Source organism: Penicillium chermesinum, assembly GCF_028974085.1.
Source record: "Penicillium chermesinum strain IBT 19713 chromosome Unknown utg000005l:1.0-4115287.0:1.0-4118363.0, whole genome shotgun sequence".
Lineage (NCBI taxonomy): Eukaryota > Fungi > Ascomycota > Eurotiomycetes > Eurotiales > Aspergillaceae > Penicillium > Penicillium chermesinum.
The window spans coordinates 1,976,243-1,999,050 of record NW_026695315.1 but is presented as its reverse complement, the minus strand read 5'-3'; the positions used below and the strand labels follow the sequence as shown (position 1 = coordinate 1,999,050).

General features: G+C 52.1%; 6 protein-coding genes across 6 annotated transcripts; 4 read left to right on the top strand and 2 right to left on the bottom strand.

The window, feature by feature from the left end:
- Window positions 1-334: 334 nt before the first annotated feature.
- Window positions 335-1,524, bottom strand: N7468_006909 (C2H2-type zinc finger protein; the record flags this gene model as incomplete). Its single annotated transcript, XM_058476205.1, has 3 exons — window positions 335-453; window positions 521-1,002; window positions 1,067-1,524. 3 exons carry the CDS (start codon window positions 1,522-1,524, stop codon window positions 335-337), a joined length of 1,059 nt encoding a protein of 352 aa, XP_058329095.1.
- Window positions 1,525-4,413: 2,889 nt separating this feature from the next.
- Window positions 4,414-4,704, top strand: N7468_006908 (uncharacterized protein; the record flags this gene model as incomplete). Its single annotated transcript, XM_058476204.1, has 1 exon — window positions 4,414-4,704. One exon carries the CDS (start codon window positions 4,414-4,416, stop codon window positions 4,702-4,704), a length of 291 nt encoding a protein of 96 aa, XP_058329094.1.
- Window positions 4,705-10,779: 6,075 nt separating this feature from the next.
- Window positions 10,780-14,529, bottom strand: N7468_006907 (U2 snRNP complex subunit HSH155; the record flags this gene model as incomplete). Its single annotated transcript, XM_058476203.1, has 1 exon — window positions 10,780-14,529. The coding sequence occupies one exon, from the start codon at window positions 14,527-14,529 to the stop codon at window positions 10,780-10,782; it is 3,750 nt and encodes a 1,249-aa protein (XP_058329093.1).
- A 1,669-nt stretch (window positions 14,530-16,198) lies between these two features.
- Window positions 16,199-16,948, top strand: N7468_006906 (DUF3455 domain-containing protein; the record flags this gene model as incomplete). Its single annotated transcript, XM_058476202.1, has 2 exons — window positions 16,199-16,780; window positions 16,841-16,948. The coding sequence occupies 2 exons, from the start codon at window positions 16,199-16,201 to the stop codon at window positions 16,946-16,948; spliced, it is 690 nt and encodes a 229-aa protein (XP_058329092.1).
- A 1,157-nt stretch (window positions 16,949-18,105) lies between these two features.
- Window positions 18,106-18,966, top strand: N7468_006905 (SAP domain-containing protein; the record flags this gene model as incomplete). The annotated part of the gene is made up of 1 exon (XM_058476201.1): window positions 18,106-18,966. One exon carries the CDS (start codon window positions 18,106-18,108, stop codon window positions 18,964-18,966), a length of 861 nt encoding a protein of 286 aa, XP_058329091.1.
- A 2,674-nt stretch (window positions 18,967-21,640) lies between these two features.
- Window positions 21,641-22,474, top strand: N7468_006904 (uncharacterized protein; the record flags this gene model as incomplete). Its single annotated transcript, XM_058476200.1, has 1 exon — window positions 21,641-22,474. The coding sequence occupies one exon, from the start codon at window positions 21,641-21,643 to the stop codon at window positions 22,472-22,474; it is 834 nt and encodes a 277-aa protein (XP_058329090.1).
- Between the last annotated feature and the right edge of the window lie 334 nt (window positions 22,475-22,808).

The window sequence follows — 22,808 nt, the reverse complement described above, 5'->3', positions numbered from 1 at the left end:
AAAAAAAAAAAGCCAAAGCTCCCCCTTTCCGCGGCCTCGTGGGCCGTATCAGATGAAACCATGATCACAGACCGTCCATAGGGTATAATAAGGAATTCTCGACGCCCGATCGAGAGATGAAGAGATATGAAGATAGGAGAGAAGAACCCAATGTGTTGTACAGAACCGGAGCCGGGACCAGCGCATGGCTGCAATTCGACTTTGTTGGGACGGTGTCTGAGGCACAGTCGGGGGTAAAAGGGTCTGGTGTTTGTGGTTTTTTTTTTCTTCACGCAGATAAGAATCGAAGAGGGCAGCCCGAATGAAAGGAGTTCGTCACAAAGTTTCGAGTTCTTTACTCATCGTCGTCAGGGGAGCCAGTGTCCTTCTCGCCTTTGTGAACCTTCTTGTGTCGGCGCAAGTTGGACACGACGGAGAAGTGCCGCCCACAACCTTCAACATCGCAAGAGTATGCTGGATTCATTGTCAGTCACCTTTCATCTCCTAAGGAAATTGAGTAAAGGGGGAGGGGAAAACTCACGCTTCTCGCCAGTGTGGCTGTACATGTGCGTTTGCAATGATGAGGGACGGGTGAATCGCTTGTCGCAGACCTTGCACTTGTGCTTCTTCTGGGTATTAGAGGGCATTTTCGAGCTGAACTGGCTCATCATGGACTGGGGTCCTGGAGGAGCGCTCCCTGCCAGGAGGCTGGCGGGACGCGGGAGAGTGCGCGACTCATACGACTCGGAAGTAGTGGAGCTGTAGTCGGTCACAGAGGAATCAACCGAGCCGACTGAGGCGCTGTAATAGGGGTAATTCCCACCCGAGGAGATCGAGGAGGCGGAAGAGTGAGTTGAGGGGAATCCGTAGGAGTCGGCAGAACCGCGGGCGCCACGAGGGCCGTAGATGTTTCGGGGGGTCAAATCCTGGCTGAGTGCCACCATTCCTCGGCTTGCATCCAGCGCGTCACCGAAGGTGGGAGTGGGTGCTGGTGGTTGGGATGATCCCACACGGGCAGCATCTCTGTTTGCGCGTCAGCCACGCGGTTCGAAATTGCTAGGCGGAGGGAATTTGGCTTTGGACTTACGAGTGAGAAATGCGACGAGCGTCTTGTGACTGTGAAGGGTGGATTGGCGCATAGCTGACTGGCGCATAGCTGGGAGGAGGGAAACTGCTCATAGGGGGAGCAGTGGTGTATGTTGGGGCGTGCTCGAACCCGGTGCGCGGCACCTCGTGCTGAATCGCCATGACTTCTGGCCCATAACCGGCGGTTGTGTAGTTGCTGCCCGGGACCATTGACGGAGCGGACACGGGGATGCTGGGGTAGGGCATGGACATGGGCGCAGTGCGGCCAACTTCCTCCTTGACGGGGTTGATGGGGAGGTTGCCGCCGTTGCCCATCGAAGTCGCGTAAACAGGAGGGGTTGAGTGGGAGGAGGTGTGTGCAGCGGCCCAAGGGTCTGTGAATTGCGGCGCATTATGGTAGACATTATCGAAGCTCATGCCGCCATATGGGCGGTTCTGGTTTTCAATGACCATCGTCATGGAGGATGGATTCACACGTTGTCGCGATCCGGTATAGAGGTGTGGAAGGGAAGGGAGCAGATCGAGGTCGATCAATGTTTTACAAAAATTCGACAATCCGGGTAAAGGAGAGAAAGGAGAAAAAAGCAGTCTGGGGAAGGGGATCGGCGAAGCTTAAGAAGGGGACAAACACTATATAATGTGAGGCACGATTCCCTTTTCCCTGAGCCACTGACGTGCCTCGGGGACGGTTGCAGATCTCCTGAAAGAATTGTGAATTTCTTTTTTTTTCTGAGGGGAGAATGGTTTTATCGAATTTTTGAATTAAATGGGGATATGGATTATTGGGGAGGGGGGGATTTTTTCCCTAATTTCTTCTTTTTTTCTTTTTTTTTTTGAAGGGTTCCATATTGCCAAATAATTCGATTTCTTATTTTCTTATTTGGGGTTGCAGGATGGGACGCATTGCTTTTAGTGCCAAAAGTGGCTCTCGACAACGGGAACCAGTTCCTCGGACCCCTCCTGTTTATCTGCGTATTTCTCCCAATTAGGAATTTATTTTGTCTTTGGAGTCATTTGGGGTCTCCTAACCAACTATACAGAGTCGGGCAGCTACGCTGGGCTACTGGGGCTGAGGCTTGTTCGTTAGTGCCGCGACTCCCCCTGCTTTGATTGAGCCCCCGTGTCTCAATTAACCTTATGTCTCTTTCTGTCTACGTGCCGGATAGGCTGAAGAATGGAAGATCGAATCTTAAAAAAGTATTAACCGCGCAAGAATGTACCGGGGGCCCGCGATCGGGCCAGGGTCTACCACTTGGGAGACCAGATACGAGTCAAGGGGAAATCATGGGACCCCAAAAAGCAGACAGTAACCTTAGAGCTCAACGTGGATAAGGAGCCCAGAATAGGGGGGGGAGAGAATGTCCCGCACAGACTATAGTTGTGAGGGCTGTCCGTGAGTGGCCCACCTGTGCCGTGTCGGAGGTACACTAGGCAACTTTGGGCGAAAAGGGAGAAAAAGAAATGGGAGAGGGAAAAAGTCGAAAAAAAAGGGCCAGCCAAGAAATAAACTCACGATGCAGCGACCAAGGTTCGCCCTGACGGCGTTTCAAGGTAGCGGGGAAGCCAGCAGATCCCAGCCATACGTCAAAGGGTATACCCGCTCTAGGGAGACAAATTGGACGCAGGCTGGCTGATTGGGATTTTTTTTTTTATTGCTATGATCATTTACTTTTTATTGACATGCGAGAGGTTTAGATTGACTCGGGAAGCCCACCTGCGTACGGGAGCAGCAAGGCAGATGGGGGGATGCATTGAAGCTTGAACACGCATAGGGTCGGGAGGCAAGAAAAAACCCAAATGTAGGGTCCACGGGGTCAAGGTCGGGTGGCGATTCCCATTGGTGGCAGGATGATTAGTAGTAGATATGGGAGGGGGGGAGGGATTTAGGGAAGGGGATTGGAGGAGAGAAACAGGGCCCTGGGGCAAAATCAAAAGGGGAATAAAAAAAAAAGAAAAGAAAAGAAAAGAAAGAAAAGAAAAGGTGCATAAGCAGAGACAGACAGCTACACCCTCGCAACCCTCCAAAAAGGTAATAAGGGGAGAAAAGAGGAGGCGATGACGACTCATGCGCGGGCTTGTCAGCCATGTTATGTGGGAGAGAAACTGGGGGCTTGGGACACGGGCCACGTTAGGTTTAGCGTGGGAACAGCTGCCTCACTTTCTGTATGGAGCCTCGAGATCGATTTACAGATATCGGCAGTCTCCTATGGCCTAAACTCCCTTCCAAGGCGGTCCCATCAATAGCCTGCACACATTATTGACGTCCGCATTCTGCTGACAGCTGGCATTTGCAGCCCGTCCGAAATGCCAATGGATGTGACTTGGATTGCCATCCTATCATACGAGTCTTCCGGTTTCCCATCATGCTTGTATTGAAGACATTATACTTGGCGTTCCATGTACCATAGTACCATGGCCCCATCAAGGTTTAGTCCGAGTTTGCGCCGGCTTGGGTAAGCAAAGCATCCCCCAAGGAGGAGACGCTAAATCAGCACCCTATGCAATTGCTGGTACTCCGTAGTCCGTAGAGGTTGTACGAAATGTAGGAGTCGTGACGGAATGCTGAATTTGGCTCCTGCAGGGATTCGGGAGCAACACGTTGATTTGCCGGGGTTGGGAGAGGGGGCCGACGACCTGTATCATTCAAGTCTTCCAAAGAATCAACCGTGCGACGGGGAAGGAGGGGAAGGAAGCCGTCCCCTCTCGTATTACTCCGTAGACCATTATCACGTATTGCATATTGGCGCGGCTCCTGCAGCGCGGCAGATGTGATCAGGTAGGAGAACCCCCAATCCCAGAATCCCTTTTAGACATATCACCTTCGTATGGCTTTGGGAGAACTCAAACCCCACTGGAGTGGAGGGTCTCCTCATGGGATGAAATGTACCCGTGGGAAGAAGCTCCCCAGCCAATCAGAACCGTTGTTTCATCGCGACCTCCTAAAAGGCCAAGTCCCCCCCCGAGCGCAAATCCCGAGAACGCTAAGCTCTGATCACAAGGATCTGAGCAGCAGCCGAGGGAGGCTGAAGAACCTCACAGCATTTGACTTTGAACCATTCCAGTTGCACTTCTGTGGCCGCTTACCGTATATCCCATAGGCTGGTCATCCTACATAACCACGCAGCCACTCGGTGGAGGACAACCAACCAGCACAGGATATGGGAAATCACTTGCAAGGCTCGAACCATGGTCTCTAGACACCATCCGCTGGGTCGCTTTTCCGGCGCGATCCAGTTCGAGTTCTCCGCATTTCCCTGCTTCGTGCTACCCAGGGGAGTAAACCGAACATGTCCGTGGTCGTAGTTTTCCAGAAAAAAGAAGAACCCACCCAGAAACAGAAACAGGAACATGGGCAGGAAGAACCTCATGAGGGGCTCAACACCACACACGCCCAAATGCGGTAAGACCCTTTTCCATGGTTCCAGTTCGATGTTCCTCGACCGTGGATCTTCCGTCCCGAACACTGCCAATTTGGAGGTATCGGGAGTCTGCATCTACTTTTCACGTCTCGCTCGAGTCAAGGGTCGCAATCAGGATCCAAGATCTGGTGCGCTGTTCTTCTACGTCATGACGCTACTAAGGGACAGCCTAAGGGCCACGCTACCGCGAGATCTCGCAGACGGGTTGAGGTGCGCCTGAGCTGCTGCTCTCAGTCCTTCGGGGGTCCTGGGTCTGCTTAGGGCCCAGGACAAATCAAAAATCCAGACGGGATGGAGCGCGCTAAGACTTCCTTAACCCAAGTATGAACAGTAGCATCACCTATGGCTGTCAAGATATCAAAATTTTCCTTTTTCTTTTGTCATTTTCGAGTCAAAGCACACACCGAAAAGAAAAGAAAAAAAAAGAAAAAAGAAAAAAGAAAAAGCACTGATGGGGAGTTCTCCATCCTGAACGCCTCTTTTCAGCCATCGCCCGCCATATCAAGCCATCCCGTGTCTGGCCCACCAGCCATTTCGATATTTCACCGGTAGGGTCTTCTTGATGGATGAAAGGGGACTAAGCCTTTTCGAATCATACGGTAGAATCAGATCATTAAATTTCAGAACAGGAAAAATAAAACCAATACACCACATAAACGACGAGAAGAAGTCTGTGACATCTAGCGAAGACAACACCCCTGTAATGTATCTCAAACATGACATATACAAGTCCGTGGGACCGTCTGCAGGAGTGTAAGCTGACCGACGGCGACCGTTGGGGCGCCCAAGCACGACAACACGGAGGGAGCCGGATGGACAGGGTTGAGGGCGATCGAGCGCCAATCGTAGAAAGTGTATCTGGAGGGTACCTTTACAGGTTTGTGGAGTCACCTTGATCCCACCTGACCGCTTTTCTCCTCTCCTGCGCTTGGCCCGGACAGGAACAGTGTCTGCCCGTAAGACGGCTCACTTTCTCCTTGACATGACGCGTCGCGCACAGCAGGCTAAACGCTTCCCTCCCTGCCCATGTGCCGGGGATGCCCGGGCTGTAGATTTGTTGATTTTCCGAGAGACGCGCTCGAAATTGTGCTTCAAAGGGCGGTGAAGCCCTTTCCCTAAAGTACTCTCTACACAAGTCATGCAATTCATGGGGTACAGGTCTAATTCTCCGACCGGGGGGGGGGGGGGTTAAACCCCAAGCCTGCGCGTATTGAACATAAGATACTGGTAGGTCAATAGTTTCTGGTGCTGGGGACCATTCCGGCCCCGAGGTTCATGGGGCAGATGACAAAGTACGTCGCAGCACTGTTTAAGAAAGGAAAAGTAATAGAAAAACGAAAATTCCACAAGAGATAATTCCCATACTGTCGTGGAATGGTCCGCTACATCTCCGTACTTCGTACTCTTTCGTCACCTCAGGTCGAAAATAGAAAAAGAGCTATAGTGGCGATCATCTCGACGTCACTTCCCAGGCACGTATTTAGGATGCGATCCCTACGGAGCTGAGCTAGTACCTAAAAAGAGAGAACCCACCCAGGACTGTCACTCTGCACGGGGCACCGATCTTGGCGGTGTCCACACGGCAGATCGTCATAGGGATTATCCTCTAAACACTAAGGTTGGCTTTGATCGCATGTGCGGCGCACATCACCGTTCGAGGACACGAGGTTGTATCTGGTGAAAAGACCACATTGGGAAATGAGTACTCTTGCTCCTGGGATTCTGACAATGGCATCCTCCTGTTATCCTGAAACACGGAACGCACAAGTTACCATTTTGCCATTCCAACCGGAAGGGTCATAGGCGCACGTTCCGCCCGGGTAAAATGGATAAATGGCAATTCGAGGAGTCCCCGAACCTCCCACACCCAGGATACCTTTCTCCAATGGAGAGCAAGCATGGGTCCTGCCAGACCCGATACCGGACCATATTGACGGGATATTGAGAACTGGGGCTAACCGGGCTCCACTGTTTTGTGCAGAGTCCTGGAACCGTACAAAAAGGGAGCACCACATTAGGAAAGGCGCACCCCATTGCAGACGGCAGATAGTCGATAGCCGATCTTGGCATAGCGGGATCGTCCAATCCTATTCTCGACTTGACGGCTGCCCCACCACGAGCTGACGCGTGCTTGCCCGTCCCTGCAACTGGAACGACCCAAGCCGGCATCTTTGCGTGTTTCCCGGGAATGGGGGAGAGAGTCCCCCTGACGCGGTTCACTATCTCGAAGATATCGATCACGGTTCTTCGTGAGGACGGGAAAAGGGGTCAGCAGCTGGTTAGAAGGTAAATCAGAGTATTCTCGTGGGATTGCTGCACCACTTCAGCCTGTGACGTACTGGGCGGTCTGGGCGGTCTGGGCGGTCTGGGCGTCGAATGTATTCTCGCCTTTACCCTGATCCCCGCAAAGCCCGTTGGTCCCCTCTGGAGATCCCTGCGTGCGATCCTTGGGGCCCCACATAGTACGCTAACCAACACTGCCACCTTCAGGGTCAACACTAATCAGACTCTGAAACGTTCGACCCATCGTGAAAAGCGGGTGGGTCGAGCGACCGGCGACTTTCTCCCCAAATTGGGCAACGGCCCAGTTCTCTTCAACCCTGATTGGCCCCTCCTTAGGCTCGCCTCCCCCTCCTCCACCTCCAATGCTGTTCGAGATCGGAATGGGTCTACCATTTTCTTTCGTTGGCGAACATCTAATCAAACATCCTTTGGGGAGTTCTTCCGCTTCAGGGGGGAACCTCAATGGCTATCCTCCATCTGGAAAGAACTAAGCTTTGAAGAGGGGCCGATAATTTTTCCATCTCTTCCCATTACGTTTACTGGCGAAGACCGCCCTTTTCATCGCCGGGGATCCTCGGGCGATACTTGACAAGGGTACTCCGTACCGCGTTTCCAAAAGGAGGTGCACCGAGAGAAGTAAAGTGGCAACCCATCATCCCCGTTCACACGTGAAGTGTCAACTAGGATCAGTCGTCTCGCGTGGGTTTCTGGAAAAGGCCCAAGTCCCCGCTTTCATGGGTCTCGGGTCTCCAGCTATATCACTGGCTCTGATGAAGGTTCCGATCGGATGAGATCTACGGAGCAAAAAACGAACACAGAAATGACTTGCACTGATGTGCTGTGCATAATGTGATCGACTGTAAGAGCCTCCTGTCCTACTGGAACTTCCAATATATCGATATTCCTAGTCCAGCTCTCCACCTCCCACGATGGAGTACGCAAGGTCCAGGATCTGGATCAAGCTTCCCGGCACGGACGCACTTGCAGAAAGCGGATCATACATCTCCGCTTGGCAGATGTCATGACCTGAACTTGGGGGCTAGTCATCCTCCCGAATATACCCTGTCAGTATCCAGGGAGGGCAATGGCTAGACAGATGACATTCTCCGAGACCCCCCCCCCCCCCGAAAAAAAGGAAAAAGCAAAAAAGAGGGGAAAAGGATAGAAGAAAAAGAAAAAAGAAAAAAAGAGAATCGCGAAATGCGGGCGCAGTAAAGGCAAACTACTGATCCAAATGCAGACGCCCCTCGCAGTGAGGTTGACAGTCATGTTTTCCGTGATACTGGAATTGTCTCTTCCCCTCCCTTGCTAAGCCGCGATAATAGTCAACCAGACTTTCCTTCCCAACCCCCCCCCCCCTTCTCCTTAACCCGTTGCCCCGTCACAGCGTTACTATTGCCCGCTACTCGAACACGAGACCGAAGTCTGTAGCAGCCAGCGTTCCACAAAGCATTACTGGCTCCCAATCAATGCGCAACCCTTCTCCTTGGGCGCCCCCCCCCCATTGCGCCATACTGGGCCACATCGCCCGGTGATTGGCCCGTGGCACCTTTGATACGTTTTCCGGAGGGCACCATCCTCAGCCCGCGGTATCTCGCATGCTTGAATGCTTGACAGATATCCTATCGCACGTAGCACCGGTCATATCTGCAGGATTGCAGGCATGCATCGAAACCAAAAAAAGGATGGCTTGCTCCCAGCCAACTCGACTTCCAAGTTAACCAAGTCTATGGAAAGTGGGGGCTCGAACTCGGCGTTCCTTCCCTGCGTGTGCCGCCAAAAGCGCCTCTGCGATCTTAGGGATCCATACAAAGCTCGGCTTAACTGCAACTTCTAGTGGTCCTTGCAGAGGTATCGTCGCCACCGCGGCTACCCTGTCCCTATTCGTGCAGTCCGACGAAATGAGGCCATCCTAATCCGAATGCGAATCCGCCCCAGTCGGACTCTAGACGTGTAGGGCGAAAAATAAAATAGAAACTAAATCTTAGATTAACCCAAACTCTAAACCTTGATACCCTGTACAAGACACTTTAGGACCCTGAATATCCACTATCATATTAAACCCCCCCCCCCCCCGGAAAAAAAAAAAAGAAAAGAAAAGAAAAGAAAAAAGAAGAAAAAAATAAATTAATTCGGGAGCAAAAGGGGGGGAGCATGGGGCACATCCTTAATCCCATTTAACCCTATAGGGAATCTGACTTAGGTCTGTTGTAACTAGTTCGAAATATCGACAAGGCTATTCCCAAGCTAAGAAGCAGTTATCGTTCCTGGTACCAGAGATGGGAGATGCCCCGGTACGGGAAGGGCGCCAGGAAGGGGATAGGGGGCAACTTTGAATCCAGGGGGAGGCAGTGTTTCTCTAATTTCCCTCGTGTTGGCGTAGCAGAAAAGGAGATTGTCGCTGACGGGACGGGCCAAAAGGTTAAGTTTGATGACGAGTTCCGTGGGAACTGCATTTTCAGGATGCTGGGAGGTTTTCCCAGTTCGGGCGAGGTTGTATAGACAGTATCATGCAGGGCAGGAATGTGCACCCCGCAGAATCGGTTTGAGGGATTCAGTAGCGGTGGGATAATCAAAAATTAAGCATGGAGTATCGGGGGCCCTGATTCCAGGGTCTCAACCTCCATTGGCTGGGGGGCGTTTGGGTGTTGGTGCCCCCCACCGCAAGGGCCAGGGCGCGCCTGACGTCCTGCGGGTTGAAGAGCTGACGCGGCCATCCTGTGCCAAGCCCGGGCTCCACAAGCTTAGGCACTTGGCGCCGCTTGGCAAAGATGTACATGGAGTTGAATCTTCTGCTTTTCTGTTTGCCCTTGGGTCTAAATACTTCTTTCGGGATACTGCAGTTACGAGTTACGAGTGCTTTCGGCCCCTCGATTGCGCGTTTTTTTTTTTTATTCTTTCTTCCCTGGAGACAGCCTCGGTGGCAAATGTCGGGGAGATGGAGGACTAGGAGAGGGGGAAACTGCTACCCACCCCCCTTTTCTTAGGAGGCTTACGTAGAGCATGAAATAATCAGCTGAGCGGCTCAGCAACTGGGGGTAAACGGGATACCCCTGCCCAAAATTCAATCGTATTCACGAACAAGATATACAGTCGATCCAGGCCCAAGCTGGTTTCTGCAGATGTCAACCCCGGACTCTGTTGCCCAGGGCTGGAAGATGATAGTCAGGATTGACAGTGATTAACGCAGTTCGGAGCGATCATTACCCAATTGTTCCCTGTCACTTATGCTTGGCCGACGATTGTTCCAGGGTCCGGGGGGAGTCGGGAACTCTGCGATCGTCTCTAAGACCCGACAATCCGGAGTACATGATATTATTATAGAAGTAGGACAAGCGATATGCACGAGCTTAAGGGAGATCGTCTCTACTTTGAACTGAGTACCGAATGAGATCGTTGGATAGCCTTTAAGGTTGGAAATTCCCCGGCTGCTCCATCTGTGGTCCTGCTCGTAGGTGCGATTCGAACCGATCCTCCGAGTTCATCTTTTGATTCGGGGTTGACCGGTACAGTACAAGTAGGTACTGTCAGCCTAGGAACGACTGGGAGCTTACAGTGAATCATGTTGATCCGCAATACATTGGAATACGCTACAACATTGGAATGCACCGAATATCATGGTCGGGGGTATTGAACTACTAAAATTCCTTCCAGCTTTTAAATCGTGATGTACATCCAGAGAAAAGAAACCGCGCCGAACGTCCATCGTCCCTGCTGAAAGAGATAAAAACACAGACCCTGGTGGCATAATCCTGAAACGGGAAAATACCCCGGTGAAAAGAAAGCACGAACCTCTGTGGACTAACCATCATCTGAAGATAGAGATAGACCCAGGTAGAAAAACGACACACGAACTTCTGGGAGCATCACTCTGAAACGGAGAATACTCAGAAGAGAAAACGCAAGAACCCCTTGGAACACCATCCTGAAACGGAAGAGAACCCGGAACAAAGATATGCAAATGAAGCGAATCAAAACCCCCGACACCTAGATGATAGCCCAGATAAAAGACCTAGAGGTGGATGAACAACTCTTTACGGCGGGGCATGATATCTTCGGTGAAGTCGATGTAGTACGGGACCATCGCATCTGCAGACTGAACGTACATGTCGTTGTACACGCGCCAGTAAGGCTCGCGGACCTTACGAGCAGGGTGGAACAGACCGGCAAAGGTGTAGTTCATGATGACAGGGGTACCGACTGCATTGCGGATGGCCTCGATGGCTTCGATGACCCGGTCGATGACGTGAGGACTGGTCTCGTAAATGTTCGGGATGATGAGGTTCAGCAGATGGATCATCGCGTCCTCGCAGCCGAGACCCGCGACACCCAGAGCCATGTGCTTGACGACACTGCAAGCGGTCTGACGATGGACCTGGTCGCGGTCGATGAGGGCATCTTCGAGCAGCGGAACAACGGCGTAGACATAGTCCTTGCCCATCTCACCAATGTACTCGAATAAGAACGACAGGGCCTTCAGGACACCGTTCTGCACGTTGAGTTCAGGCACGCGGTATTCGTTCATCAAGGCGGGGATCACAGTGAAAGGGCCACAAGTTTCGGCGACAATAGCGATGGCGACGGCCGTACAGACACGCGACTGACGCTCCTGCACGCGAAGGTTGTTGAGAAGAGTGGTCAGGACATCCTGGGGGCCGATGGCCTTGGCGATGAAACCGAATGTGTTGTTGGCGGCGCGGCGAATACCCTTCTTGTGGGCCTTGAGCATATCCAGCAGCTCGAAGCAGATACGCATCCACTCACGCGCATTGACAGACTCGGCGCCCCGGTCGGCAATACGACCAACCAGGTCAATCGTGTTTTCCTGCACCTTCTCGTGACGGTTTCGCAGGATGGGAGTGAGACGAGGCAGAAGATCGTGGATAGGAGGCTGCATCTGGTGGATGCCCATCACAGTCACAATAGATCGCAAGGCACCCAAGATAGAACCCAGAACATCAGGGTATTCTTCACCCAGGTATTCGTAAAGCACATTACTGATCTTGTTCAGCATCACGTCCTCGTCACACTGCATCACAACCGGCGCAATTCGCGCGATCAGATCAGCTGCCTGTTGGCGGACACTAGGGGACTTGTTGTTCAGGCGCCAAAGGACCGTACTGGCAATTTGACCCAGATACGGCTTGACACGAGTATTAAGAGCATTAACCACGGTGCCGAAGCCATTCAGGATGATGACGTCTTCAATGGTCTGCTCCTGGAAAGCAGTAAGCATGCCGTCCATGAGTTGCATTTCCAGACGCTCATCGACATCTGCCACACCAAGGGAAGCGACGAGCTTCTCAATGGTCTCGACAGTCATCTTGCGATAAGGCTCGCTCTCGTCCTTCAGATTGTTGACGAGGCGTTCCACGATCTCAGATACACCGACCTTCTGGCCGAGGTCAACGGTCGTGTCGACGACCTGGCGGTAGTTTCGTCGGTCGAGGGCCATACGACGCACCCAGAAACCCTTGAAGAAATCGTTCAAGACATGTTCCTTCAGGTAAGCGGCGGTAACACCCTCCGTGGAAGAGCATTGCGACACAACCTTCAAGACTACCTTCTTCATATCCTCATCAGGGGAAGAGAATTCCCGAGTGAGAATCTCCATGATCTGGGTGGTGTAGTAGTCGGCATACTCGCGATCCATAAGCGGAATGATGTATCCCACAGCCTTGAGGAAATTGGCTAAGCCTTTTCCGCGCTGCTTGCGTGCACCTGTCCAGAGAGGATTCAGGATCTCATCGAAACTCTCGATACCGTAAGGATTGGCAGCTTCAGCAAGTGCGGCAACAGCAAGAGCGGTCACTGAACGGACCTTGGCCGACTCATCGCTCAGGCAGTCAGAGATGCACGCGACGAGGCCCTTCAGGTGAGGCAGAATGGCGCAACCGATCAGAATAGGAATCTGCTGGATGATTTTGACGCCAGTGTGTCGAGCCTGCCACGATTTCTTGCTGTGGCAAACGGCACGAAGGAACGGCAAGAGAGATGGGACACCCAGGGCAGATGCCACGACGGCAAAGGCTCGCGCCGTAGTGTTGCGCACATACTCATCGCTGTGATCGATATCAGGTCGCATGACACTAATCATAGTCGCAAGGCCTGCCGCCTTGCTAAGATTGGAGACGATTCCACGACCCTCGACACGAGCAAAGTAGTCTTGGTCAATGAGCAAAGGCTCGATGACGACGAGGATTTTGTGAACGTAGGGGCGAACCATATCACCAAGCTTGTACAGGACTCGATCGATGACCTTCACCAGCAAGTGGCGTTCTTGATCTTGGAGAGACCTCTCCATGAGCAACGGGAGGAGCTGGTCGAATAGAGCGGCGGCTCCGAATTTGCGGCAATTGTCTGTGAGCTGTCGCAAAGCAGTCTTCCGCATAGCAGCTGTGCCGTTCTTGATTTTGAGGAGGAGTCGCATGATCTTCCGCTCGGTCAGGGCCTCAACGCTCAAGGTACTTTCATCAACTGTTTCCATGAGCTTTCCGAAATACGCCATGTCCTCGGCCTTGAAGAACTGCAAATCACCAACACCAGGGATTTCGGTGGGAAGTTCGGTGCCCATTGAACGAATACTCGCGGGCTGCTGGTTCATGAAACCTCCAATCGCGGCCGGGGTAGCAGCTGGGAGGGCCATTCGGTTGCGCGCAGCTACTTGAAGAGGCTCGTATCCCGGAGGGGGTGTCAAAACTTTGTAACCTTCAGTTGGTAGCAGCATATCAAGATCCTCGTCGGACCAAGGTGCGAATCGACTCGAGGCCTCAGTACCGAAGGTGGGGGGGGCCATGGTTGCAGCTTGAGAAGGGTGAGGGGGAGTAGCGAGTCCCTGGTGACCAACAGGAGTCGCGGCGGTGACAGGAGGTGCCTGGTCCCATCGAGAACGACCGGGTTTCTTTACAGCAGCATCCGCGGCAACAGCGGCGGGGGCGGGTGCCTCATCCCACCGAGACCTTTTGGCCCTGGGCTTGGGTTCCTCACGCTTCGACTCATTCTCTTCAGTCACTTCAGTCGCTCCAGGAGAGACATCCCAGCGCTTCTTCCGCTTCCTGGTATTCGCATCTACAGTCGAGCCGGCCTCGGTATTTTCCTTATCGCCATTTTCGATCTTCAAGGTAGCATCGAACCCAGTCACGTCTTCGCCCTTCTCACGCTTCTCATCGATGAGCTTCTTGACACGCTCTTCTTCTTTCTCGAGCTCTCTAAGGGCCATGATCTCGCGGTAGGTTTGACCATTACCCTCCATGGTTGCGTTTGCGTGCGTGTTGGCAGCAAAAGGGTCTGCGCGTGTCGGGGTGAGGGGTCCACGGTTGAATCGACGCTTTTGGTAGTCTGTCTCGCGATCGGTGATGCGCGCTGACTTCTCACGGCCTACTAGGATGTCTTCTTCCTCGACTCCATGACCATGCGCCATCTCATCGATCTGGCTTCGAGTCGCGGTGTATTGTCCCACAAGATTGTGGCCTTCATTGGCATCTTCCATTTCTTCATCTTCGTTTACTGCAATGGAGGTATCATAGCCGGCATATTTGTTGGCCCCATCGCGGTCATACAAGGTTGTATCAAAGGATTCGGTGAGGGAAGCCTTAGTCGACTCAGTGCGTTGGTCAGCTGCATCGAAAGTCTTCGAACCCTTCTTCCGAGCAGCAACGGCGTTACGCTCGGCTTGAAGCCGGCGCACGGCATCGATATCGGCTGACCGGTCAGCAAAAAAAAAGTCATCAGGGAGCGTTGCAGAAACCTTACCGTCAGACATGATGAACTGAGAAACAAACCAAGGTATGATTCTAAACGCGCAGAACAAGGTAACTTGATCGCAGCAGCTGCATCTGACAACCCCTAGAATGTTGGCATGAGGGGTTGGGATGGAGGAGTCGCGATGATCTGCGGGTGGGCGAGGCTTACGAAAAGGCAAAGGCGAAAGCCCGGTTGAAGGTCAAGTCGCGGGTGAAAGCCCCCTTCACCGCCTTGGCAAGCTGGTTCTCACGGGTCCGCATTATAATTAATCCGGTCCGGCAGTTCATGGAGCAAGCCGGCCTCCGTCTGAAATGGCGATTCCACGAGAGCTATGGATGGAGACAATCCGTATAGCTTAGCCAAATTGTGGCTATGCTTTAGCCTTTCTTGCACTGCATGAGGCTGCGTAAATTGCTATCTCAATTGCTCTATACCCAAAGACATTTTCCCCAAACCTTGATCGTATAGCTGTGACTCCAATGAGATTGAATTACAAATTGGCCATTGTCCCTTTTATGTGTGACTGGGTGGGTGCCAACCGGTCAGGATTGAAAATAGCATTTGCCCTGTTCTTGGATCTGGGAGTCAGATCCATGTGGCTGTTAGGCTTTGACTCGCGTACCCACCTGTGAACCTGACACGGCGCTTACAAGCCATTTGCGTCCCACATGGGTTGTATCAGTGTGCGGAGATTTCCTATTTTCAGATCATGGGTGCATATGTCTAACTTAATCTGGATTTTGAATGTGACCATTTAGGGTGGTGTAGGGCATCCTAGGAAACGGATTATTTTCTATGTAGGGCTTGAGGGACAAATTTACAAGCATTGTCTGGGAAAAGAAAAGAAAAAAAAGCCCTAATATTCCGCCGCTTTGACAAAGGCTGGTTTACAATTCAGGTACTATTGTAGAATAACCATCATTTGACAGGTATTCTGCTCTCAGCTTAGTGCAGTAAACATAGAAGGCAAAGTTCTTACGGTCAGTCTTCAGGTTCACAGTTCACTACCGGGAAGATATTAAGGCAGACGGCCTGCAAGTGGAGAATGTCACTTGTAGCAGACTAAAATTCAGGGTGTAGGGTAGCACCAACACGGAGCTTTTGATGGATCGCATATAAATTTAGGTCATTTGGACGGTTCACCCCTCCGCCCGCTTTAAGCTTTAATTTGCTGCAGGGGTGGTCGAAAGACAAAGACCTCGATTTCAGCCCCAGCCATTTCTCGGTTCCACGGGGCCCATTCCCACTGACAGCGCTTAAAGCAAACCGTAAGCCTCCACTGTGAGAGACTGATTTATGCCTTGCAAGGCAAACCCAACAGCCAACACTTGCAATCCATCTGCAAACTGGTTGATGAACTATCTCGGGAAGTCTTGTGCGGCTTATTCCAGCATAGCCTCTTCAAAGTGAGTCCTTTGTTTTGATACCTGGGTATGTGTATACTGACTGTTGAACATATTTAACTAGGGGTTCTTTCCTACCTTTCACTTGTTCATCTACCAATCCTGTTCCATTTACCTTCTTCTTCCTTTGTTCATTGTGCCTTTCGATACCCCATCAAACCTCTTCGATCAATACAGCATAAGATATACGCAACGATGGTTTCCTTCAGAGTTCTCATACTCTTGTTGTCAATAGGATTATCCGGCCCAGTCTTTGCTCTCCCAGGCCCCTTGAGAGTAGCAACTATGTTCGCTCATCTCTACGAGGAAGTTGGCCATATCAGCATGGGCAACTGTTCCATTTCCAATACAGTACTTCCATTGAATGACACCAAAGAGCAGCTCCCGAACCCTTCCGCAGGGCTAACCCTCAAACATATCGCAATTGGCCGTGGTACTCAAAACTACTCATGCCCAGATGCCTCCGGGCCACGGAGTACTACGCAGCCAACGGCTGTTGGTGCTGCAGCCACACTCTTTGACGCATCTTGCGTTGCAGCACAGTCCTTGACATTATTGCATGAGTTACCTCCTTTGGTGGGCACTGCTTCTGTCGGATCTCTCGGCTTTCTTGCAGAAGCCTTGAGCCTCGCTACGAACTCGACCGATCTTATACTTGGAGAGCATTATTTTAATGCTGACGGGGACCCAGTGTTTGACTTGCGGCTGGGAGGGTCTGGTGACTGGGCTGTCACATCAAAGAAAGCTTCTGTTGATGCTCCTCAACCTCAGGATATTCATAAGGGCAAGTCCTGTGCGGCCAGCAAGGCCAAGATCGAGAATGTTGCTTGGCTAAAGCTCGACAGAAAGAGCGGAACCGGCATCCAGGTATGACTTCCGGACAATACACAAATTCGTGGATGTCAATCTAACTTAAACCATCTGTAGGAGGTGTATAGGGTCGTCACGTTTGAAGGCTCCCCACCTTCATCATGCGCTGGACAGAATAGCACGGTCTTGGTGCAGTATGCAGCAGAATATTGGTTCTATGGGTGATTAATATGCTTAAATGACTAGCATAGGTTGACGGGTCTGTTACAGTGACACATACATGGTTAGGACTGGTCTTTGATTTCAGTCACCTTTTGACCTTCATGTAATTATTTTATCTTATTTTTCGCATATATATATTTGCTTCATTTCCTAGTAGACGAGATCTGCTGCTCATATGAAACCTGATGAGAAACTCTCGTCGATATTCAATTTCCATTCACCTTGAGATTATCTCAAGTTGTCAACTTGAATTACTTATGTAACTCGAATAGCAGACTTTGGGTAGTTAGCTTGGTCTTTATTTGCATCTTTGGCCGGGTATGTTCTTGGCAGCCAATCCTCCGATAACGCCGATCTTATCTACTAATAGAAATACACGCCTCAGGTATTAAACAGTGGCGCAGAAGCTTTAGTGTGGCGCAGTGCGTGCAGCAGGGCCCAACATCCACCATGAACTGGGTACCACAAGAGAAAACCAGTGTCGGAACTCGGAAGATAACTCTGAAGGCAGAATATGACTCATACCGCATGCAAGATGCAGATTTTTCTCATCCCGAAGGACTAAGCTTCAGCTGGGGAGCCCTGTCTGGGCGCATAGATCGACAGCGCGGAGAATTGGCCAGCTGTCAGTGGCGTCGAGGGGCTAGCTTTGACTTTCTGAATACTCTTCGGATTTTGTTAGAGCAAGGACTCATGGTTTCTATCCCAGCAGAATCTTAACATTTGTGAACGGCGGTGCTCCTCGACAGAGACGCCGAGATACTCCTATCGGTCATACACTTCACAACTCTGAGCATAGGAGAACACTCACATAGGATGATACATAGTGTCTGGAACCGAAAATTCATGTCCGCGTATGAATTTTCTGGGAAACCAGGCAGTACTTGTCAATATGGTGTAGTTAATATGGTTCCGCAGCCAAGGAATCGGGGTCCGTGCATGTAATTACACGTGATCTGATCTCACCAGACGCGTTTCGATGGCCGCGTCTTCATTCACTACTGTATCGATTGACTTATCAACAACCGAGCTGTCGCATCATGATTGCAAGTCTCCATTAAGACTCAGCATCCCAGTTCAATCGCTCTTTACCTGCAAACCCGTCTTCTAAACCAATCGTGCCACTGTGCCCTCACATCTATCTCCTCCAATCCTTCGCAATGGCGGACTACAGCAAGAAGACCAACGCCGATCTGGTCGAGATTCTCAAGTCTCGATCCCTCCCTCACACCGGCAAGAAGGCCGACCTCGTTGCCCGCCTCCAGCAGGACGACGAGCAGAAGGCCTCTGGCCCAGCCGCAGCCACCTCGACCGTCGCTGAGGATGTCATCGACTGGGACGATGAGCCCACCGAGCCACCCATTCAGCCCGCCACCGAGGCTGGCGCAAACGCCATTGCTGCGGGCGGCAAGGGCGAGGTCGCCAACCCCGTCGCCGTGCCCAATCAGAAGCTCGACACCGATCCCGCAACCACAGATGATCTGAAGGTCGAATCGACCGAGGCAGCCGGGGCCGCGGCCGCGGCTGCGGCAGCAACAGAAGCAGCGGCCGCAACAGCGACCGAGACTAAGGCCCCCGTGGATTTCACCTCTGGTCTGCCCGCCTCGGAGCTGGAGGCCGAGTTAGCCAAGCGCAAGAAGCGTGCTGAGAAGTTTGGCATTCAGGAGGACGCAGAGACGGCTTTGAAAGAGGCTGAGAAGAGCCTGCAGCGCGCAAAGCGTTTTGGCAACGAGCAAGCTGGCGCGGCCACCGGTGCTGGTGCCCTGAAGGGTCTCGATGAGCCTCTGCCGAGCGAGCCTACCCGCAAACGGGGTCGCAACGAGCAGGGTGGCCGTGGAGGGAAGCGTCGCGATATGGGCCGAAACCGCCATGGTCGGGGACATGGAAAACAGAACCGCAACGGCGGTGGGAACGGCGTGTCTAAGCCGCAGTCCAATGGTTTAACTGCACAGCAGAAGAATTGGAGCGAGAAGGACGTGGCGGCTTTGGAGGCACGCAAGAAGCGATTTGCTGTGGCTTAAATGAGCTGATCTTTCGAATCTTTGTCTTCGCAATCCCGATTTTTCTTGTTGAAATCATGATACGATCTGTTCCTTGCGGCGAACACATATCTTTTTTTTTTCCATTTGCTGATTATGGTCTGGTTCTTTACGGGGCGTTTGTATCTTGAAGCTATCGAAGCGATGGTCCAATCGAATTGTATTTCTATGTATGTTGTGTCTTGCAGAATAGTACGCGGCAAGTAAAAGGTATTTCGGTGCGTAGAGCGCCTTCAATGGATAATATGTGACGCAACATGCTCTTTGGAACGATGTCACGTTATCGACGGAATGTTGAGTCATGTGCACAGCCAGGCGAGCAGAGGCTCCCCGCGAGCACACCAGCTGAAAAGTGCATTAGCCTCTGGTTCCTGCAGTCGTAGGTGGCCACTACCGTGCTAGGCCGCCCCATACTGGCCCCTCCAGATCGGCGCTGGGCGATCGACAAGCTCAAGGGCTCCAAGGCCCCTCAAGACCTTATCTTAGGTCCTTGCGCGAAATCCCAGCAAAAACGCCGCGGAGAAGTCCCCTGTAAACAGTATTATTACGAGATTCCCAATCTTGGAACTCGAGGCAGCGTGGAGGGCAGCGTTTAGCGCCGGTCTCCACTTGGCGGCGAGTTTGCTCTGGCGAATGCGAGTGCTTACCTTGCCTTTTTTTAGAGCACCGGCTTACTGGGGCTAACAGATAGGGCGTTTAAAACCATCAATCAGCGTGCGCAAGGCATTTACTGTTGGTCCGTGGTGGAGCACCACAGCCCGCCGGTCCAACTCCCGCTGTGGTTCTGGATGCGACAGGGGATGCGATGCTCGTCGGGCGACATCACTGGTTGATGCAGATCTTACCAGCAGGGATGAGGTCTCAAGAGGATTCTATGGATAAGAGACATCCCCACTGCGCTTTCTTCCCAGGGTCAGACCTGAGTGGTTCCGGTTCAATCGACAGGGTGGTTCGTTCGGGACGGCCCTCTGAACCAGAACCAGACTCTGGATAAAGCCTTTAATCTTGTATAGTAGGGTTTCAGGAATGATTCACAAGGCCTACAGCATATAGGGATCTATGGAAACTCGAAGAGTCTTCCCCAACCTTTCTAGTCCAAGCCCTGGAGTTCCAGGCGAGGATTACGAGCCGATGCAAATCCTGCACCCTGCGCCGTTACTGGCGGGCAGGGATCCAGTTAGCGCCACGCGAAAATTCTCCGACCTCTGAGGGAGAAGCGTAACCTTGGGGTGTATTTCTTGATTTGGTTCTCTAGTTTTACAGGACAACTTATCAGCCAATACGCGCCCCGCGAAATACTCCCCAAAAAGCAAACATGATTTTGGTAATGGATCGACGGTGCAGTAAGATCGGGGTCGCCGACCCCGATCGATGAGTTGTCATTGAGGCGACACAGACGCGGGCACAGCTTGGGTTCCTGACAGCTCATTGCTATTCAGCCTGGGGTAATCATCAGCTTGAGTCTTATCGCTGCGGATGAGTTGTCGAGCCTTGCATCAGAGAGCAGAGGAAAAGCATGGTGAGCCCACATCGTGACGCCACCTCGGGGCAGTCATGTATAGTTACAGTAATCGGTACAGTTGGTCCTAATCCAGTAGTCACATTCCAAGAGGCTTCTACTCCTCAGTAGGAAGCCCGTCAATGCCCGGAGTGGAGTGTGCGGGCTCCCGCGTAATCCTATGGGAAACGTGACAGGATGCCACGGGTTGGGGCCGGTGCTTCAGACTTGCGCTCACGATGAGTTCTTCGCATTTCACAGGCCCTTCAAAGGTTCCAGCCCGTAGCGTAGTCTCGACTCATCACAGAGTCACCATCTCGCAACCAATAAGAGGCCCCGAGATCGGCTCCTCACAGTGCCGGGGCCGCCGTCAAGTCACTAAACCCTATGATGCCGCTCTATCTGGCTGTAGGCAGAGGCGTTGGTGCCCCCACCACATTGAAGGGGGAACCCTCGAGTCAGAAATAAAAGTCTGCGATGTACTCTCGTACTCGGAAATCCTCTTCTACGCGGGCTTTTCGCCGTTCGCTCCTTTCTTTCTTTCCCCCCCTTGTTCGAAAACCCAATCATTTTTGCAGGAAAAAATTGCGATTATTACTGTTCTAAAATCCAGCATCCAGGTTTCATGAAACCGTTTCTACTTTGGGACCGCCTATGGATCTCCCACTGACGTGGCCGAGGCTAGTGGAAAATCCTGAGATTCGACGCCACAGCTCCAGACTGTGGCGAAGCAGCTGCAGCTCCGTGCCGATCAGCCTGGCAAAGTCGGTGAATTCCAGTCTCTTAATCTTTTAACTACCCAGAGCCAGGGTCTTTCGGAAGGCCTATACCTTTAATTCTCCGCGTTCTGTGCTTACGTTGGTGCTTTTTTCATAGTTTTGCGTTCTTGCGTTGAAGATAACGTTTATCGCCTGCCCCACCCTTCTATTAATACGCCACAACCCTCAGGATCTAATATCAAGTAATGAACTGTATGTGAGACGCCTTCCTTTTTCATTATATTCATCACGATGCCGCAGGGTTTGATGATAGAGACTAACCTAGGTTTCCCCCATGCAGTATATGCTGTTGATTCGTGATGATTACTTGGACGCACATGCACCCATTCGATCACTGGTCTCATAAGTTGGAAGAAGAGACTTCAGTCACAGTCGCACTATGTCGTACCATCCACGCGGCTCTCGTATGCCACACAGTAGCACCTCATCCCCTGGATCTGCGGGGGCTACCGATTCCGGCACAAACAGCTCTCGATTGCCTCGGTCTCTCTTGGCAAGGCCAGTCAACTTCCAGAGAACCGGCCGAGCATTATCTTTGTCGAGCGCTGAAGATTCAGGAACCATTCCAGCGCCAATATCCACACACGAGCCAGCTCCTCGAGCAAAGCGGCAGTCATGGCTGCCGCGCCCTAATCCCGGTTTAGCCTCGACTTCTCCCTCCACTTCTCCCGCCCCAACAACCTTTTCGCAAATTCTGAATGAGCCCATTCAATTACCATCTGGAAAGTCGACTGGCTCCCAAGGGTCGCCTCCAAAGAAGTCACGCAATGTTCTGCGCAGGAAAGCCCCAACAATTGCGGACCATGTACAACAATCGCAGAAACTCAGCCTGGTGATCCCTCAAACAGAGGAGCCCGCTGAAATTCAGGATTCACGGAAGTATTCTACCCCAGATGCATATTCAGCCGGCCCTTCGGCATCCAATTCTTCTTCATATTCCTCGATCGACAGACCCATCCGAAGTGCGATGGAAACACTGAAAACGCAAGAGCCGGTGGAGCTTGCAAGCCTTCGAACCAATATAGAGACCCAGAATCTACCGCCTCCTACCAACCTATTTCCATCCGCCAGCAGTCCTTCCACTCGATATTCGGGGTCTCCCGGCATGTGGAGTCGTGGCTCAACCCCGACTTCGCTGTCGTCCCTACTCGCCGGGCATTGTGCATTCCAGCAAGATTGGACGAATGAGGCAACCCAGCCCGTCCCAAATTAGACGTCCAGTCTTCTCCCCTCCCACCGCACACCCTAGTCCGCAAAGTGCTCAGATCGAACACACTGAGTCAAAGCCTTCTCGAATTGCGGTTCCCCAGCGATCGTTGGGTCAGGGCCCCGTTACTGGTCTTGGCCTGCCTGCTAAAATGAGCGACAAACCTTCTGCCTCCATCCTCCGTGGTCCTGCCCATAGCCCACCACCCAGAAAGTCCTCTGTGAATTTCAGTCCGCCCAAAAAAGCAGAGATAAATACAGCAAAAGCAGCAAGAGAAGTGGAGGGAGCAGAGAGAGAGATCTTCGGATCGCCTGACTTACCTAGGACTTCCACTGAGTCA